The 21,399-nt window shown below is 35.7% G+C and overlaps 2 protein-coding genes across 2 annotated transcripts; both read left to right on the forward strand.

The window, feature by feature from the left end:
• Positions 1–10,031: 10,031 nt before the first annotated feature.
• On the forward strand, positions 10,032–13,788 carry LOC109149136 (7-deoxyloganetic acid glucosyltransferase-like). The gene is made up of 2 exons (XM_019296789.1): positions 10,032–10,600; positions 12,616–13,788. The coding sequence occupies exons 1-2, from the start codon at positions 10,108–10,110 to the stop codon at positions 13,542–13,544; spliced, it is 1,422 nt and encodes a 473-aa protein (XP_019152334.1). The 5' UTR covers positions 10,032–10,107; the 3' UTR covers positions 13,545–13,788.
• A 1,373-nt stretch (positions 13,789–15,161) lies between these two features.
• Positions 15,162–20,738, forward strand: LOC109149143 (dual specificity phosphatase Cdc25). Its single transcript, XM_019296802.1, has 3 exons — positions 15,162–15,290; positions 15,396–15,534; positions 20,272–20,738. The coding sequence occupies exons 1-3, from the start codon at positions 15,208–15,210 to the stop codon at positions 20,467–20,469; spliced, it is 420 nt and encodes a 139-aa protein (XP_019152347.1). The 5' UTR covers positions 15,162–15,207; the 3' UTR covers positions 20,470–20,738.
• The last annotated feature ends 661 nt before the right edge of the window (positions 20,739–21,399 follow it).

Here is a 21,399-nt window from a genome sequence, read left to right on the forward strand (position 1 = left end):
GTTGTTAGCTATTAGCTGATTGAGTTAATTAGAGGGTATAACTAGTTGATAACATTAGCTGATTGTAGAAATGTGTTTGGTAAATTAGTGTTAGCTGATAGCTGTTTGGTATGATTTCTTTTCTCAAAAAGTTAATTGAAAAAGTTACTTTGAGTAGTTTTTTTAATTTTAGCATTTTGGAGTACAAAAAACTAATTAATCAAACACTTATATTGATTTTTAAACCAAGTCAAACAACTAATAGTGGTCAAATAAGCTAAAATTGACATATAGACTAACTATTTTATTAAACAGGCCAATATAGATTATTTAAAATGATATGATAGCATTCTTCACCAAAGTGATGCTATATTTCTTCAAAACAATATTTTTTTTCTCACAATTTTTTAAATGATGCATCGTTTTTCTTTTATTATTTTAAGTATAAATTTCATATTTTCACTGTTTTGTGATGATTGAACGAGATTAATTTTCAATTCCATAGACAATCTATTCTCACTTATTATTTCCTAAAAAAAATTAATCAATATAAAAATTTGTTAGGATCGATACGGTTCACAATACCAAAATATAATAGCAACTTGAAATGGAAATAATGAGAATATTTCTAGTATAGGATTTAAAATAAATCATAGACAGAATAAAGCAGATTGAAGAAGAATTTTCTGTATTAATTGGCAAAATGATATTACAATAAGAATTACAAATATAACTATTTATTTTACTCTCTGTATTTTTGCTATGCTAAAGAATGATTCAAATGGGATGAACAAATCTAATGGGATGATTTACGGGGAAAGGAATTGCCTATTTATAGCAAACCATGTGCCTAGAACTTTTCAAGCATTTAATGTTATTCTTCTCCTGCAAGCAAAAAAACTTAGCCTAGACTTTTTCCCTTACACAAACCTTAGCCCAAGCTTTTCCCTTTGAGAAACTTATGCCCAAACTTTCCCCCAAGCAAAACCTATGCGGCTATGTCCAAGGAATTCCCCTTTCACAAACTTCTGTCCAAGCATTTAATACAACAATAAATGCCTAGAGATTTGCAAGGAGTAGAATGAAAATCTACTCCTGCAAATTTTCCCCTTACTCAAACTTCATCACATACGTTTACTCCTCCGAACCTTAGTCCAAGATTTTGCTACTTTAAATCTCTATCCATTTCTATATTTGACTTTAATATTTACAAAATAAAATACATCTAATTTTTAAATAAAAAATAAAGTACTGGTAAATTTGCATCTGCGATCCATATAAAGCAGTAAAGTTTGCAATTTCAAATGCTTACCACAAAAATAATGCTATATAAATGTTTTATTCACTGCAAGCCTCAACCCGACCTTAGGGTGTGTTTGGAAACCTGGAAAATGAGTTCTGGAAATCATTTTCCAAGTTTCCATTGTTTGGATGTGCCTGGAAAATCAAGTCAACGGAAATCATTTTCCGTTGACTTTGAAAAATAGGCTCATTTTGGAGGAAAATGACTTCCTTTTTTTTTGAGGGGAAGTCATTTTCCAACTTTTACACCAACATCACACCACCACCAACATCATCAATAGCATACCACCGCAACCACTACCACCACCAACACCATCAGCACCATACCACCGCAACCATTGTCGCCGCCACCACCACCACCATACCACCACCGCCACCACCACTACCACCACCGCCGCCGCCACCACCACCACTATACCATCGCAACCACTGTCGCCGCCACCACCACCACCATCACACCACCACTACCACCACCGCCGCCGCCACCACCACCATACCATCGCCGCCACCACCGTTGCCGCCACCACCACCACCATACCACCGCCACCGCCACCACCACCATACCACCGCTACCACCACACCACCACCATCACATTGCCGCCGCCGCCGCCACCACCACCATGACCATACCACCGCAGCCGCCACCACCACCATACCACCGCAACCACCGTCGCCGCCACCACCACCATCACCATACCACCGCAACCACCGTCGCCGCCACCACACCACCACTGCCACTGCAGTCATACCACCACCAGTTGTTATTATTATTATTATTATTATTATTATTATTATTATTATTATTATTATTATTATTATTATTATTATTACTATTATTATTATATAACAAATAACACAACTACCACTACACCACCACCACCACCATAATATTTTTGATATATTATTAGTTTTTTTATTATATTTAAAATTATTATTATATTATTATATTATTATACATGAGGTAATATTCGAAATAAAATAATTAAAATGTTTAATTATACAATTCTACTCATTTTCCAGAAAATGAACCAAACACACAAAAACAGTTTTCCAGAATGCAACCAAACACTGGAAAGGAAAATATTTTCCGAAAAATGACTCATTTTCTAGAAAATATTTTCCAGAAGTTATTTTCCTGCTTTCCAAACGAACCCTTAATTCAGTTGATAGAGCGGATGACTGTAGTAGGGAGAATTCTAGAGAAATCCTTAGGTTGCTGGTTCGAATTCAGCAGGTCAGATGCTTTTTACTCTACAATTCTGTCCATTCATTTTTAACGCTGTTATTTTTGTACCATTAGTCTTGTGTGATATAAATGATGCTTTTTTAACAAAAATGTAGTATCTTTTTGATTCGTTAATAAATATTTCATTTTCATTAAGAAATACTATATATTTGATATTTGTCTCACGAGACAATTTCAAAATATGTACATTCACAAACAATATTATTCTTGTGCTTTGTATTGTGTAACTAGTTTTTTACGCACATTACGCGAATGAGATAATGACAAATGATTATTTTTAAATAAGTACTTTAAAGTATATTAATGCAAGATAATATATGAGAGATTGATTATAATTGTCACTAAAATAAGTATTTGTAACTTTATAATAACGCTAGTCTAAATACTTAATCAAAAATTGATAGTCTAAATAAATAATAGAGTAAATACCCAAAATGGTCCCTCGACTATAGCTAAATTCACAAATTGGTCCTCAACTTTCAATTTCACCCAATTAAGTCCTTAACTTTGTAATTTTAACACAATTTGGTCCTCTGTCTATTTTACCGTTTGTTGACTGTGATTTTTGAGGATATATATGTAATTTCATAGTCCATCGTCGATTTTTTAAGGTTCCGGTTGCATTTCCAGACCGCACTGTTACATTTGAATCCACTGTCGAAAGCAATCTACCAAACCCGGTCACCTTCTTCATCCTCCCTTTGCATTCAATGTAGTTGAATTCGTACCAGATCGAAGAAGACGACGTGTTTCCGAATCGGTGCAACGTCATCTTGGAGGCCTCCACGTGCTCCGACGAGAGCTGAAGGTTCTTCTGGAGATCGTCGATCACGGTCAACAAACGGTCAATTAGATGGAGGACCAAATCGTGTCAAAATTGCAAAGTTAAGGACTTAATTGGGTGAAATTGAAAGTTGAGGACCAATTTGTGAATTTAGCTATAGTCGAGGGACTATTTTGGGTATTTACTCTAAATAATAAATCATCTCAAAATTCGCTCCAATCCACTTGCGCTCACCTGTAGCTGAAACACTTTAAACAAGTACAGCAAATTATTGTATGAACCATGAATATCAGGTATAGTTTTAATATACTAAAAATATAATATTATTTGTGTATTGAAGGTACATTATTTTATAATATATATAAAATAATGTACTTTCAGTACTTAAATAATGTGCCTTCAAAAAATGTACTTTACGTACACAAATAATGTACTTTTAGTATATTAAAAATATACTTTTTATTTGTGGTTCACACAGTTGTGTGGACCATGGTCCATGTAATAATGATTGAACAAGTACATATTGGGCTTCACACGAGCCCAAAGTTGGGCTCAATGGGTCAATAGTTATATTGTGCAACCGTGTGCACACGAGTCTAGATTCATAATTTTTATATTTTAGATTCATAATTTCTATACTGTAGATTCATAATTTCTAAATCGTAGATTCATAATTTAAATGCAATAGATTCATAATTTCTATACAGTAGATTCATAATTTCTATACTGCAGATTCATAATATATGTACTGTATATTCATAATTTCTGTACTATAGATTCATAATTTCTAAACTGTATAGTTATCAAATTATGAACATATAGTTATGTGATTTGTGAATACAGAGTTCAACAATTGAAAATATGAACATATAACTCTATAATTATGAACATATATTTAGAAAATTATAAATCTACAGTATAAATTTTATAAATCTATAATATAAAAATTATTAATTTACAGTAGAAATTATGAATCTAGACCCGTGTGCATGCAGAACATAATTTGCCCTCAATAGGTACTTTAAGTCTAACGCACCGTCAAGCATTCATGTGTGCACCACATGCCAATATTTGGTGATATACCCATCCAGCTCCTAGTGCACCGATGAAGTACACCGGATATCATTCTCACAAAGATTGGCGATAGGAGTAGAGCTTTAATGTTCTAAGCATAAGATACTAATGTTACTCATGGAAATCTAGTCAAACCGAAGGGTTGATTTGGATACAAACACAATATCAAGCAACACACTATAATGAAAACAAATGATAAGAAAGTGAAGGTAGATAGGAACTAAAGGTAGGTCAAGATAGCTAAACCGAATTGGGGGTCAAAAGATAATAGATGTCATATAACGATAGGGAAGCCTTTCTCAAGGTCATCCCACACTCCTAAAATATTCAAGGACATTCTCATGACTCAAGAATGTCTAAGAGACATTTCATCAAACACTTAGTGTTCTTAACATCACACACTCCCCTTTTCACAAAGGTGAAGCATGTTTGATCAACTCCTTAAACATAATCATGTCCATCAATAACATCAAGGTCAAGTCTCAACTTTCCTTAACCAATTCAAAATCATCCATTAAACACCTAACCTACACATCCCTACCTCCCTCCAAGGAGAAAAATCACACAACCATAATGAAAATAACACAAGATTCATAATCAGCAAGAAATTCCATAACAAACACAAGATAAAGATCAAAGCAATAAAGCAAGAAAGCAAATAGCAAAGTGGAAATATAAATAAAAGAGGTAGAACTTATCTATAGAAATGGAAGTGAAATGATGAAATCCAAGCTTCAAATTCAAGTTTACAAGTTTCTAAAATGTTTAATAACCTAAATATAAGTCTAATCTAACCCTAAAATATGAAAGAAAATGAAAGAGAGAAGCTAGGGTTCTAAAATGGGTCGGAATCATGTTAAAATGGCTGAAAACTTAGATAAATACAAGCAAAAAAGGTTAGCCACAGGTGTGGCCGATCCCGTGGCCAGAAATGCAGGGCACACTGCCCAATGGCCACGGCCGTGGCCATACCCGTGGCCACAAGCAGTGCACACTGCATGTTGCCACAGGCAGTGCACAGTGCATGTTGCCACGACTGAGATTCTGTGCATTGTATTCGTCTTCTAGGTAATTTTTCATCCTCAAAACCTTTCAATTAGCGCTTGTGGTTTTCATCAAAGTTGTAGCCCTTCAAGTTAGATTTTCAACGATATAAAAAACACTTGATTTAGACATTTCTACACAAAGATAGGCCAAAATACTGAGCAGTGGACGATTTGTGCCCGAATTTCAACTTCTTGCTCTTTTGCTCTACTTTTGCTTTTGTTTGTCCAAATGACCAAGACTACTAAACACACTATAATTTGTCTCTCTAAGAGGTGTTTCCCCCATCTTCATAGTTTCTCATTGGTCCCATTGACTCTACATGCATCCAAAATGCCCCTAAAATCATTCAATTCATCTAAATCATCAAGAATTACACATGAACACACAAATAAATCAAATGAAGGATACTTTGAACAAAATTATACTCTGTAACAAATAACCAGGAAAATAAGCTTAAATGCAAGATAAAAACATGAACATTTTGGCACTTATCATGCACCACAGCATACAAATACTTATACTTGGTGTAAAAAAATATCAAAATGCCACCGTTTTCTTTTCTCCATTTTATTAATTTTCTGTGATTTGAATTCATCCAACTATCCCAAAAAATATCAAAATGCCACACTTTGGATAAATGACTAAAATGTGTAGAATGACCTATGTATTTCTCAAAATGTGCGTGGACTTTTTTTTTGAAAAAAATATGTAAAGTGCGTTTGGGACTCGCATTTTAGCTGTGTCCCAAACGGCTATGTCACTATTTTTTTAGTTTTTTAAAACGCAAGTACCACTTGCGGTTTATGTATCATATACCTAAAACGCATTTCGTAAATGCGTTTTACGTATATGTATACTATACAACGACATACTGCAAAACGCATCTGGCAGATACATTCAACGTATTATACGTTAAACGCAACTACCAGATGCGTTGAGTATGCTGGTACGTCGCCGGACTCTGGTGACGTGAGTATAAACAAAAACGCATGTGGTAGATGTGTTTTACGTATTATACGTTAAACGCAAGTTCCACATGCGTTTTTGTTTTGCATCGGCCTCCTCCCCATGTTGCCGATTACGTTGGTATAGCTGTTGAAGTACCAGATATAGCCAGCCTATGCATACCTACTTGCTCATGTGATTCTTTTTAGTTACAGCTAAGCTATCAAATCAAATGGCCAATGCCAAATTTCCTGCCATTACTGTTCTTCACCTAAAAGGCTGTGCCATTAAATTATTGAGCAAAGCTTGTTTTTCAAATTAGATACCTATCCTGCAGAGCCAACCCCTTTGTTAATGTGAACCATAATTTGCCTTACCTATGGCGTTTGTTCATCTCATATTCTCAAGGCAACGGCCTTGTTTGGTTATCGGCGGATCCGCCATTTTTTAATGGATCCATCATTTTTGACGGTCCATGTCAAACCTAGAGATGACTACGGTTTCGGTTCGAACCTACTGTTCGAACCAAAACCATGACTGTGCAAATCGGAACCGAAACGGAACCGTCCGTACGGTTCCGGTTCCAAACCGAAAAAAATTAAATATTATAGTGTTTTTTTAATTTGTTTTTAATAATTCCGGTTAGAACCGGCGGTTCTGAACCGGAACCGTGGTCACCCCTAGTCAAACCGCCAAAAAAAACTGTTTGGTTAGCAGCGGTTTGGAGCCAATCGTTATGCTATGGACCCGTGTCCAGCATGCATGCTGGACACGGGAAACAGTGCCATCTCCTTTTTTTTTTTAAATTTCTGACCGCTTCGTTATAGGAGTATATGTTCATAATTTTATTACTATATGTTAATAACTGTGCATTCATAACTCCATAACTGTACGTTCATAACTCTATAACTGTACATTCATAACTCCATAACTGTACATTCATAATTTTTGAAGCTCTATGTTCACAATTTTAGAGCTCTATATTCATAATTTTATCACTATATGTTCATAATTGTAAGTTCATAATGTCAGAGCTCTTTGTTCATAATTCGATCAATAACTATACATTCATAGTTCCATAACTGTAGATTCATAACTCTATAAGTGTAGATTCATAACTCCATAACTGTACATTTATAACTCCATAACTGTACATTCATAATCTTCGAAACTCTATATTCACAATTTTAAAGCTACATGGTCATAATTTTATCACTATATGTTCATAATTGTAAGTTCATAATGTTAGAGCTCTGTGTTCATAATTTCATAACTGTACATTCATAACAGCATAACTGTACATTCATAATCCAAAAAAAAAAAATAACGCTATTAACGGCAAAACATGCGCGAATTTTTTTTTTTTTTAACTAAATGACGCGTTTTTTTTTTTTTTTTGAAAAACGACGTCGTTTTGGGCCCGTGTCCACAATTCATTGTGGACACGGGTCCAGGACATCATTTGCCGTTTGGAACAGACAGTGGTTTGCTCCAAACCGCTGCTTTTGCAAACGCTGTGGACACGGGTCCAGGACATAATTTGCCGTTTGAAACAGGCAGCGGTTTGCTCTAAACCGCTGCTTTTGCAAACGCTGCAAAGTGCAGCATTTGCAGTTAGCATTTTGGGAAAAATTAAATTTTTCCCAAAACTGTAAAACTTTTTTTTGAGGAGCCGAAATGGCTCCTCAAATTGAGGAGCCATTGTAAAACTTTTTTTTGAGGAGCCGAAATGGCTCATCAATTTGAGGAGCCGAAATAGCTCCTCAATTTGAGGAGCCAAAACGGCTCCTCAATGTTGCCCATCCCAGATGGGCAACGAATGAATTTGTGGAGCCTTGAGGCTCCTTAAATAGGAGCCTCAAGGCTCCATTCCCACTTTTCCCACCGATGTGGGACGGTGGAAAAAGTGGGAATACAAGAGCCAAGAGGGGAGCAGCTTGCGCTGCTCCCTTCTTTCTTTTTTTTTTTTTTTTAAAAAAAAATTATTATTATTATTATTATTATTATTATTATTTATTTATTATAAGGGTATATAGGTCATTTTACATGTTAATCGCTAATCTAAACAACTAATTTTACCAAATATTTTTTTATAAACCGTTAATACAATCTGTTGGTCAAACACGCTAATACAATCCGCGATCTAACCACTATAAACATGAGATCCCATCACTCATCAGAGTTTAATATCAAAGAAAGAGCTTGAGAAATAACTACCACACACATAAGTTACTAGCTCTATACTGAAACACAAAGAACCAATAACTCCTCCACTGAGGCTTGAACTTGTAATCTTCCAAATAGAAGTCCAACCCGGGTACCATTAGACCACATAGTCCTGGTATAAGTAGATAAGTTGAAAATAGAGAATGTGTGAATAAGTTAAAAGGTTCTACAGAATTCCCTAAAATTTAAATAGACACTGATAAACTACTTTTTCATGTAGATTCTAATATAAATGTCTATATCAAATTTTTATGTGCAAGAGTAGAAAACGTAAGCACACATAATATTTTTTAAAATTAAAACGAATAAAATAAGGGTACGGAACGCATTAGGAAAATGCGACTTCCATTTGCGTCCAATCTTCATGTCGCCGGAACCACCGACCGGCCGGAAACACGGCGACACAACCACCGGAGGAGGGACAAAACAAAAACACAATTGGCCGCACGTGCCACGCACATGCGTTTTGTGGTATACGCATGTCGCCGAAGTCTGGTGGCGTACAAAAACCATAAACGCATCTGGCAATTGCGTCTAACGTATAATACGTAAAACGCAACTGGCAGATGCATTTTACAACATAGTATTGTATAGCGTACGTATACCTAAAACGCATTTGGGAAATGTGTTTTAGGTATACGATACGAAAACCGCAAGTCCGTCTTGTGTTTTAGGAAAATTCGAGAAAAACAAAAAAAGTTGACGTGGACGGTTGGGACACAACCTAAAATGCAAGTGGGAGTTTCGATCTGCATATTTTTGTAAAAAAAAAAAAGAGTTAATACCCAAAATCGTCATCGACTATAGTGGTTTTTCTCAATTTCGTCCTAAACGACTTTGGTGACCTAATATCGTCCCAGAATTTTGTGTTTCACTCAATTTAGTCCTCCATTTGTTATTCCGTCAAATTGATGTTAAATAAAGGGACAATTCAGTAATGTCAATATTGATCTCTCTTTACTTTCAACTTGTGAAGTGCGAAATTCCTCTTTCTTGTATGAATTACACCCAGAATTACTCCCAGACCTGCAAATCAAATTTTATATTCGCAGTTTTAGGAGTAATTCTGGGAGTAATTCATAAAAAAAAAAAAAAAAAAAAATTCGCAGTTCATATGTCTATGAGTAAAGAGATGCCAATATTAAAATTACTGAATTTTCTATTTATTTAACACCAAATGGATAGAATAACAAATGAGGGACTAAATTGAGAAAAAACACAAAAGTCTGGGACTAAATTGAGCGAAACACAAAAGTCTGGGACGATATTAGGTCACCAAAGTCGTTTAGAACGAAATTGAGAAAAACCACTATAGTCGAGGACGATTTTGGATATTAACTCAAAAAAAAAATCCACTCACATTTTGGAAAATACATGGGCCCTTCTACACATTTTAGTCATTTATCCCCGCACTTAACCCAAGCACAGAGGATGATATATGACCAATAATCCACACTTACTCCTTTATGTATGTGTGGCAGAGGTTGAAGAGTAAAAGGAAGAAATGGAGTTTATTGGTCATATACTGATTTTCCCTCTCCCTGCACAAAGCCATCTCAACTCCATGCTCAAACTTGCCCACCTTTTAGATCTTGCCAACTTCCATATCACTTTCTTTGTCCCCTCCAACATTCACGCTCGCCTTCTGGCTCTCACCGACGTCGACTCCGGCCGTTTCACCACCCGTTTCCGCCTCCAGAGCTTCCCTCCCGGAATCTATGACGGCGCTCTCAATTCAAAGGAAGTATTTGTAGAGCTCTGTGACTCCCTGCGCAGAATAGGGAAGCCATTCTTGAAGCAATATATAGCCCAGAATCGCGATTCCGGCCTGCCCTTCACCTGCTTCATCTCGGATTTACTGGTTAGCATCGCCTTAGATGTTAGTGAAGAATGTTTCAATCTTCCGGTTTACTATTTTCGTCCTATCAGCGCCTGCGCCTTCTGGACTTACTTCTCCTTGCCGGATCTCTTTGAAGCCGGCGAGCTACCCATCAAAGGTTTGTTCTTCCTATCTTCTATCTTGAATAAAACTTAGGGTGTGTTTGGTTCGCACATAGGAATCGGAATCGGAATGGGTATCAAATATTTGGTAATGGTAATGGGTTTTGATAAAAGTATTTAACATGTTTGGTAGTAGGGTGGAATGAGAATGATTAGTATTAGTAGTGCTCGAGAATGAAACCCTTATTGTATTTGGGTATGGGTTTTTCAATTGATAGGGTATTCGAAACCCATAGTAGTGTTCTAAAAATTCATCAACCAAACAACAACAATCACTTTCATACGCATTCCTATGTGCAAAACCCACCAACCAAACACACCCTTAATAGTTCTACTTACTAGCAAACAATGATTGATTATTTCTATCATGCGAGTTCATATAAAAGTGTCTATATCAAAAACGTGTGAGGAGTAAAAATTTGGAGTATACCAAGTATATTTTAAAACTTAAAATCACTAGGAATCTATTCATCACAAGTAATAGTAGCGAAAGCTTTAAAATGATCTGTTTGATTGGATTTAAAATTATAAAAAATACTGAGTATAAACACATATATGTCCACATGCACATTATATGTGGACCATGGTCCTGTGGTCCATAAAGCATTGTGAACCATGGTCTAAAACGGCGTCGTTTCTTTTAATGAAAAGAAATGACACCCGTCAGCGCCGTTCCGCGTAAAGTAACTCTGTTTGTATAACATATTCAGTTTCATTTTATATACACTGCAGTTTCATTTCAACACAACTACAGTATCATTTTGATATAACTATAGTTTCATTCGATAATATACATTCAAATATGTGAAACTGTTATTCAGTTTCATTTTATATACACTATAGTTTTATTACAACACGACTATAGTATCATTTTAATATAACTACAGCTTCATTGGACAATATGCACTCAAATATTGAAACTGTTATTCGGTTTCATTTTATATACACTACAATTTCATTGGAAAATATGCACTCAAATATGTGAAACTGTTATTCAGTTTCATTTTATATACACTACAGTTTTATTTTAACACAACTACAGTTTCATTTTGATATAACAACAGTTTTATTCGACATTATACACTCAAATATGTGAAACTGTTATTCAGTTTCATTTTATATACACTATAGTTTCATTACAACACAACTACAGTATTATTCGATATAACTACAGTTTCATTAGATAGACAATATACACTCAAATATGTGAAACTGTTATTCATTTTCATTTTATATACATTGTAGTTTCATTTCAACACAACTACAGTTTCATTTCAATTCAATTACAATTTCATTTGATAATATAAAAACAATATGTGAGACAATTTCATTTTAGATACACTGTAGTTTCATTTCGTAATTAACACATACAAAATACATGCTTCATTAAGATGTAACGGCAGTCATTTCTTTACTTAACGAAATGACGTCGTTTTTAGACCATATAGCCCACGATATAACGACGGATAATAATGATAATAAACGTAAGAATAAATTACAAGGACAAAATAGTAATTGTCAACTCATTTTTTGTTCCTAAGTTTCATAGAAAGAATAAACTATTTTTCCCTCACAAGGAAAAAGTTTTGAAAAATTTTTATGCACTATAATTCAAGTGGCCAAAGAATGATGCTGTAATTGAATTGCAACTACATCATACCAAACAGCTCCTTAGTGTTGCCTTTGGAATAATGGACCTGCAAAGAAAATTATTTGTTTTGTTTACAACTTACTTCTCTTCTGAATATTAGATAGTGTATTGAATTCTGTGTAAGGAGTATGAGAGGATAATTTTGCATAGAAGTTTACATATCATCATTATAAGCGGATAACCAATTTAAATCAACATGAATATCTAATTTACCTTATTTGATTAATTCACTTATTGACTCAATATTCAAATAATATATAGCATATTATACTAAACGGAAAATTGCTACATTTATTCACTGCACCCATAAATATATATCTTCTCTCGCCATTGACACCATATATCCACCATGAAATGCAGGGAATGGAATAGACTCATCACCAATAACAAAGGTTAAGGGAATGGAAGATTTTCTGAGGGTTAGAGATCTTTCTCCTTTTTGCAGAGATGAAGACCTGGCAGTTCTTTACTATACTGAAGCCCGGCTTGCCGTTCAAGCTCGAGGACTCATACTCAACACCTTCGAAGACCTGGAGGGACCAATACTATCCCAAATCAGAACCAAATATCCAAACGTTTACACAATCGGACCACTCCATGCACATCTCAAGGCCACCCTAGCTTCCAAATCCACCCACTCAAACAGCCTTTTGCAAGAAGATGAGACCTGCATGGCGTGGCTAGACTCACAAGAACCAAAATCAGTGATCTACGTGAGCTTTGGAAGCATTTCTGTGATTACCAGGCAGCAATTGATGGAGTTCTGGTATGGTCTGGTTAACAGTGGGAAGAAATTCTTGTGGGTTATGAGGTCTGATTTGGTTGCAGGGAAAGATGATGAGGAAAGCCCAATTCCTTCAGAGCTAGAAGAGGGCACAAAAGCAAATGGGTATATTGTAGGTTGGGCCCCACAAGAGGCGGTCCTGGACCATCCAGCCGTCGGAGGGTTTTTAACGCATTCTGGATGGAACTCCACACTGGAGAGTATAGTGGCTGGTGTGCCTATGATTTGCTGGCCGTTATTTGCAGATCAACAGACGAATAGTCGGTTTGTCGGAGAGGTTTGGAAGCTGGGATTGGACATGAAAGATGTGTGTGATAGAAGCAGTGTGGAGAAGTTAATCAGAGAATTGATGGAGAAGAGGAAAGGTGAATTCTTGGAGAGGGCTGAAAATATGGCTAAGTTAGGTAAACAAGCTATCAGTGAAGGTGGATCATCTTACTGCAATTTTGATTGTCTGATTCAAGATATCATTAAGGTGAATGAAGCTACGAGGAAACCTCAGTAAAATGTCCTAGCTAGAATTTTGTTCTATGCATTTTCAATCTCACCTGTACCTGCTTCAGTGGTCCACATTGGTAATGGCTGTTAGCTATTTGGGTTAGCTAATAGTTAATAGCAGTTTGTTTTAGCTGATTGTATTGACCGATTATAGAAAAATGTTTGGTAAATTAGCTGTTTATTATTGGTTGATTGCATGTATAAAATGACATTTAAGAGCATGGATGCATTATGTTGTTTTAAGCTTTAAATATACATTTAAAAATAATTTACATTTATAAATTGTTGTTATTATTATCACTTACTTTTTGTTTTATTAAGAATAACATAATAATAATCCATTCAATAAAGAATTGGAATTAAAATTCCTAAACAATTTAGTTTCCATGCTACTTATCATTGTTGAAAAGATTGAAAGAAGTGAATTAAAGAACTGCTTCTGTGTAAGATAATCATCTCATGTGTTCACAACATTAACATACAACACATTTGTAAAAGTTCACAGGTTATCACAAGCAGTAACAGATAGCAAAGAAGTACCAAAATTTCATTTTTGCAGACTTATAAGTATCTGAGCTTCTATCACATGAATGGATATCTTCCATCATTAATTCATTATTATATATGTGGTTCAGTTCAGGCACTGTGTATATTCTGCCAGATCAGAGGTGCAGAGTGCAAAAGAAAAGAGATGCTGAGAAAACAAATGCTCAAAATCCATAATAATTTTACGAAAAGCAGATCCAATCATCGAAACATATTAATAAACAAAGTTTACATGAGTCAAGAAAGCACACTGCAATGATATGACAAATTTGGCAATGAGAATATCAAGGGTATATAAATCTGCAAAGAAATTAGCCAAACCAAGATTCCATTTGTTTGAAGGCCAATAACTACATATTTAAGACCTTTTAGGGCAGACAGGAATGTTTGTTGCCTATATGTATCTGCATAAGACAATGCAAATCACCGGTGTTGCAGAGCATAATTTTCATTTGTTCATTGCTAGCTTGGTGCAAGTAATCCTACTTCATGTCAAACAAGCATCTTCATCTCGAAGTGATTTTTATCAACCCCTCACCCGATATCTGCTCGGGTAATAAAATTCCTACCCCATATCTGCTCCCGCAGGGATTTTGCGAGTGCGGGTAATACCTAGCCCACAACTCTAATTATTAATATTACACTTAAATCTAATAAAAATTTTATACTACAATTCTAATTATCACATGAATTTTTTTATAAGTTTAAACATAACTCTAAAATTTAATAATATATTTTAAAACCCGTAGAGACCGGGATGCGGGGAACCCATTGGGTATGGGTAAAATTGACATCCCTAATATATTGGGTCCATGAACTTTATATTCATAATTATAGAATTATATATTTCATAATTATAAAGTTATATATTCATAATTTTTTAGCTCCATACTCACAATTATTAAATCTCTATATTCATAATTACAAAATTATACGTTCATAATTATGTTCACAACTCTATGTTCATAATTATAGAACCATATGTTCATAATTTTGAATTATATATTCATTATTATATTTTAGAACCGTGTCCGCCTTGCCATTCTCCCGACATTGGGCTTTGGTATAAATAGATTTTACAATTCAATTCTCTGACAGACAGAGAAGGGCGAAAGAAATCGGAGATGACTCGGAGCATCAGCTACATCACAGCTTCTCAGCTCCTCTCTCTCAAACGTCGCCCAAATATTGCCATCGTCGATGTCAGGTACGCAATATCGCTTCTATATTTGCCTAAATCTCTGTAAAAATCCTGTCTTTTTTCTACCAATTTAGCTATGAGTTTAGCATCTGCCCTGCGATTCTTTTGCAGGGATGATGAAAGGAGTTGCGATGGTCACATAGCTGGGTCGCTGCACTTTGCTAGCGACACATTTCTTGACAAATTGCCCAGTCTTGTTCAATCTGTCAAAGGCAAAGACACCCTTGTGTTCCACTGTGCTCTTAGCCAGGTGAAGATTACTAATCTTTAATACCCTACTTCTGATTTTTCAGCATTTTGACTTTTTTTTCTATCTCTTTTGGCAATATTGATCCTTCAACTTTATGCTGGTTTATTTGAATATGCTTTCTTTGTTCTTGATGTGCACTTGTATTCAAGGTGATTGGGCGTACTTTTGAGATCAAAATCCGATAAGCTATAGCAAAGATATAGGGATAGGCATTATTTTATGCATTTGATGCAGGAAAAAAGGGCAGCAAACCCTATCTCAGTATAGACCACCTAAATTAGGGCATGGAATCATTAAGAGCAATTTATGTTCAAACTTTCAAATATCGAATGGTGAACCCACCAAGTTTGTCTCAATACGATCACCCAACTCCCAAGGTTATGAATTTTTTAAGAGCTCTAAGCTCGTCATTATGAGTATATATGTCATTAGAATGGGCAGTTTTGGTGTACCAATGTGAGTCTTACCATGACATTGTTCTGACCATAAGGATGGGTATCCACCGTGAATTTTCCACCTATTGGGCTTTATGCTCGTCCCCCCTTGTAGCCTTGCCAAATCAATAACTAATCTTTTACTTAGTCCCTTTGTTAACGTATTAGCTAAGATCTTCTTAGATCTTCCGTACTTTATAGTGTGTATCAATGTAGAAAAGTAGATGGAGTTGTATGCCCCCACAAAGGCATCACTTGTCAGTAAATTTCTCAATTTCTTAGCCTCTTACTCAGCTAGGTCCAAGGAAACCCACAAAGTGTAATTCCTAATACATGTTACCCTTAAGATACCGTAAGCAAAACTTTAGAATATTCCAATGCTCTTAATTAGGATTATGGGTATACTTAATTTATTCACTTCATACGCTTACATCTAGCCAAGTGTAGTTTGTTTATTAGGAATATAAAACTTCCTAAATAATTCAAGTACACTTTTCTTGAGAAATGCTGTTCCCAAACTTCCTAAAAATGGATTTTCCAACTAGGCTCCATATGACCAGAAAATGTAATTGTTAAACCTTGCAATAAATCCAAACATTTAATTTAAGATACTTGTAAAATCAAGAGTAGGAGACATATCAATGTTGTCAACATAATTATGTGGGTAAATAAATACGTAAAAATTTTCCATATCAATATTTAAAATTTCAAGCTTGATGTTTTAAGTCTTAAGGTTAACTTTAAAACCTCAACTCATAAAAGTTTCAAGATTTATAGAGTATTTTACATATTTTTGCTAACTAACATTTAACAAGAGCTTATTTCATACCATTAACTCAAGGCATGCTGAAGAACTCATCAAACTTGACTTGCATGATTACCAAGCTCATCACATAACCCCCACAATTCTCACAGTGGCCAAATCACTTTGATAGCCAAGGTTATGGTTTCTCCTTGGGATTTAAATTCTTCCGGGTAGGCTGCATGTATTCAGTATTCACCATGTTGAACCAATCTGTTATTCATGTCTTGTTCTGAATTGGTCTCCATGTAAGCTAGGCCTGTTAGTCCCAAATATCAATTCAGAACAACACAGGAATAACATATTGGTTCAACCCAATCAAGACACTTTTTTGCTCTAGTTTTTCCCCTTAGGACCACAGAGCTTGTGAGACATCTATGCCATAATTGTGATCTTGTTTAGGATAATAACCAATAGTTGAGGATTCTTTAATTTTTTCTATGGGGACTTTTATAGCAACAATTGAAGCACATAAAACATGACAACATATCAATGTCACTGAACCTGCACTTTTGAGTTTCAAAGTTTTTTTTTTTTTTTTTTTAATTTTATAAATATAATAGTAAGAGAAAATTTCACTTTTGGTCCTATGACTATTGGGGTATTGTTAATTGGGGCCCACGAGTTTAAAAAATGTCAATTTGACTCCATAACTATTCAATTTTTCTCAATTTCAATCCCTTTGGTCAAATTGCCAGCGAGAAGTACCTGGAAAATTTTAATGGGTAAAATGATGAGGGCAATTTAGTTTTTTGCTTCTTCTCTTTTCTTTCTTCTCCATTTCTTGCTCTGATTTGAACTGGAATGCGTTATCGGTGGTGGTGGATGTTGAAGGACTTGGTTTGTTGACGAGGGCGAAGCAGTTGGAGCTCATAGCAAAGCCGGATTGGTGGCGGATGGAGGAGAGTGGCGAGATGGAAGCGGCGGATGAAGGAGATGCAGAAATGTGGACAACGAAAACACTGATTAGTCATCCCTGTATGAATAATGATGGTGGGATTAGTTTTCAATCTGAATATGATATGCAACCTTCTTCGCTTGCTGTCCCTCGCCGCTTCCCTCTCCGCCCCGGAAATTATAGAAGAATCTATCAAAATGTAGCAACTTTTTCGTGCTTTTCCAAAGTTTCCTTGCTCTTTGCTATTGGGAGCTTCCGCAGTTTGGCCTTCGAGACCTGATGATGATTTTCATATCTAAAGGTTCAAGTAGCTCCAGATCATTTCTGATTATTGTTTGTATGATATTTCGTAGCATTTTTTAATTTTCTTATGATACAGTTGTAGCAGTGATGAAGTCTATGATTGCATCGGTGTTGAAAAGTTTGAACAAACATTGCATTTTCAGTTACCCTAGAAATTCTCCAATTTGTTTTTGAAGAAATGAAAATCTAGGCAAAGAAACTAGAAAACAGAGAATGGAAAATGGGAGAATTGAAATAATCAAAATTTCATCTATCGTGAACTTGAACATTCAATCTCCTGAGGCAGATCGAGTGAACAATCATGTGAAACAGATCAAATCTCTTGGGAGGTCCGTTGATCACGAAGTGCCTCTGCACTTTCTTAACTCGCCTGTGGATAGGGCTGTTAACGAACCGAACATAAACGAACGAAGGTTGTTCGTGTTCGTTTGTTAAGAATTTTGGGGTGTTCGTGTTCGTTTGTTAAGGTTTTTGAAAATCTTGTTCGTGTTCGTTTGTTAAGCGCAAGGTTATTAAGGCGGACTTTCTAGGCGAGATGCCACCGACTGCCTAGTCGACTAGGCGACCGCCTAGGCGATGAGTATTAAATAAATAAAAAGTATATATATATATTGAAAATATCTTGTCTTGGGCAGCCTTTTTGCTGGCCTATTTACTTGAAGTAGATGAATAGTTTTTCCTAGGATAGTGAGAAGTCAAGTATTTATTGTATATTGAAAATATCTTGTTTTGGGTAGCCTTTTTATAGCCCTATTTACTTCAAGTTGTCTTGCGAAGATGAATAGTTTTTCCTAGAGTGGTGAGAAGTCTAGTATTTATTGATAACATGCCAGAGTGAGTTAGTGGGCTTTGCTCGGAACAAGAGGACGACGCCGGAGCTTTAACTGCGCCGCCATCAGAGCTACCACGCGCCGGCGCGTGAGGCAGATTCCGGCGACTTCTCCGGCTGAAAATTACACCGGTCAACTCGCCTTAGTGTGTAGGTTCAGCCCATGTATGTTTTGTGGAGTTTTGGGTTGTAATCTGCACTTAGGCGAGGCGAGCACATTAGGCGTTCGGTCTCGACCGACCGGACGCCTAGGCGACGCCTTGATAACACTGGTTAAGCGTTCATTAGTGTTTGTTAGTGTTTGTTAACGTTCGCGAACACGTTCACGAACGTGTTCGTTAACGTTAACAAACACGTTCATGATCATGTTGGTTTACGTTCATGAGCACGTTCGTGAACCTTTAATAACCAAACACTTGCACATGTTCATGATCACAATTCGTTCGTGAACAAAAAATAATCTACGTTCATGTTCGTGAACATTATTAAACGAACACTAAACGAGCTTGTTCACGAGCATTATTAAACGAACACAAACGAGCTTGTTCACGATCTCTTAGCAAACGAGCATACAATTGTTCAAGCTCTGTTCGTTTATTAACCGAGCTTTAATTTTTGTTTGTTAATGGTTCGTTTACCTTAACAAACGAACATAAACGAACGCTTACCGAACACGAGTAGTTTGCCGAAAGCTCTGTTCACCAACACCCCTACCTGTGGATCCTCAGATACCGTCTCTGAGAAATCCCCATCATAATCTTCTCAAGTTCTCAATATCTTTAACATCCACCACCACCGAGAATGCTTTCCAGTTCAAATCAGAGCAAGAAATGGAGAAGATAGAAAAGAGAAGAAGTAAGGCTAAATTTCCCTCATCATTTACCCAATAGAATTTTTCAGCTACTTCTTGCCAGTAATTTGACTGGAGGGACTGAAATTGAGAAAAATTGAATAGTTGTGGAGTTAAATTGACAGTTTTTAAACTCACGGATAACAATATCCCAATAGTCATAGGACCAAAAGTGATTTTCTCTTATAATAAATAGAGAATATGTTACTAGCTTTCCAATCCTATGACCAATTCTTTGTGTTTGTGAAGATTTTGCTAGTGTTTGGTTGGTGCTACAATACAAAGAGGATATCAGGAGTATGATTTTATGGTCACTGGTGGCAGATACCTATGTACCAAATTGGATTTCCAATTGTATTGACTTCAATATATCTTTTGCCTTTATATTTGTTTCAAGAATATATACTGTAGGACTGTAGGTCAGAAGATTAAAATTTTAAAATTTCCACAAAATTGAGTGGATTGTGTGCTCTATATTCACTGGCTTCAGTTATTTTTCGTCATTGGCTGGTATTTGGCATTGCAGTCTTGTGCTTCCTTTGAATCCTTATCCTTTTCCAAATTAATCTCTAGTGTTTGAAATCTGGATTAAGAATTAATCCATTATTCAAAACTTTGTAGGTCCGGGGGCCAAAGTGCGCAAGAAGGTTAGCAGAATATCTTTCTGATGAAATGCAAGACGATGCAGGGATAAAAAACATTATGGTCTTGGAGCGTGGTTATAATGGCTGGGAAGCATCTGGTCGACCTGTTTGCCGCTGCACTGATGTGTTCTGCAAGCACAACAGTGAAGACGGGCAACAATCAAATCAAAGCTAACCTGGCAATATGGTGCTTTTACTGGTTCTTCTGTTTCTCTAAGTTCCAATTTAGACCCTATTTCTGGATCTCAGTCATGAGGAAATGACAGTGATTACAGACTGCTTTGTGATCTGTTTACCACAAGATAAACAAAAAGGGCAAGTAAATAGTAATGGCATTTATCATAATGTCCATGTTTAACATCCAGGGGACAACTAATAATTTGTGCTACTGAGTACTGAGTAGATTTGAAGTGCCTGTTTGTGAAAGTTCTGTTTTCAATGCCACACTTTGGTGATAAAGAATTTAATCACTTCCCATCTGCAACATGTTCTGAAAGGATTCAGAGAACTAAATCCTCAATGTAATTGCAAAAAAGATAGACTTAAACAACACATAGCTCCTCATCTCATCTTGCATCCTACTATGTCATAAACAAAATTCCCTCAGCTGATTTTTCTCATTAAGTTAAAAAGGAAAAGATTTTGTTTTTTTAAAAAGTCCTTCATATGATTGAGGGTGAGCCAAGGTAGTTGGGAATTTATTCATATCAAACTTTTTGTAAAATAGACAAAGTTTAAATAAAAAATGTTTAGAAAATATATTCTGTTTACTTTCGTTCTCTGTTTTTTATAAAGTGCAAATGCGGATAAGAATCAATGCAAGTATTTGTTACTGTTTAGCCGTGATTTCTAAATTTGAGAACATGTTTTTTAGTGTCTCTAATTTTTTCTAAAATGGAGAATTGTTCTCAACATTGAAAATTAAAAAATACCATAGTGATTCCTGAACTGAAATGACCTGTAATAACAGGTTATTTATCGGTTCTTGGGCTTCATTGCCTCAATTTGACATGTTTAAGGGTTTGATTGCACTTTTTAAAAGTTTAAGTGCCTAACTAACTTTTGGTGCAAAATTTAAGGACCTATTTGACCATTTTCCCATTTA

Source organism: Ipomoea nil, unplaced genomic scaffold (assembly GCF_001879475.1).
Source record: "Ipomoea nil cultivar Tokyo-kokei standard unplaced genomic scaffold, Asagao_1.1 scaffold0268, whole genome shotgun sequence".
Classification (NCBI taxonomy): Eukaryota; Viridiplantae; Streptophyta; class Magnoliopsida; order Solanales; family Convolvulaceae; genus Ipomoea; species Ipomoea nil.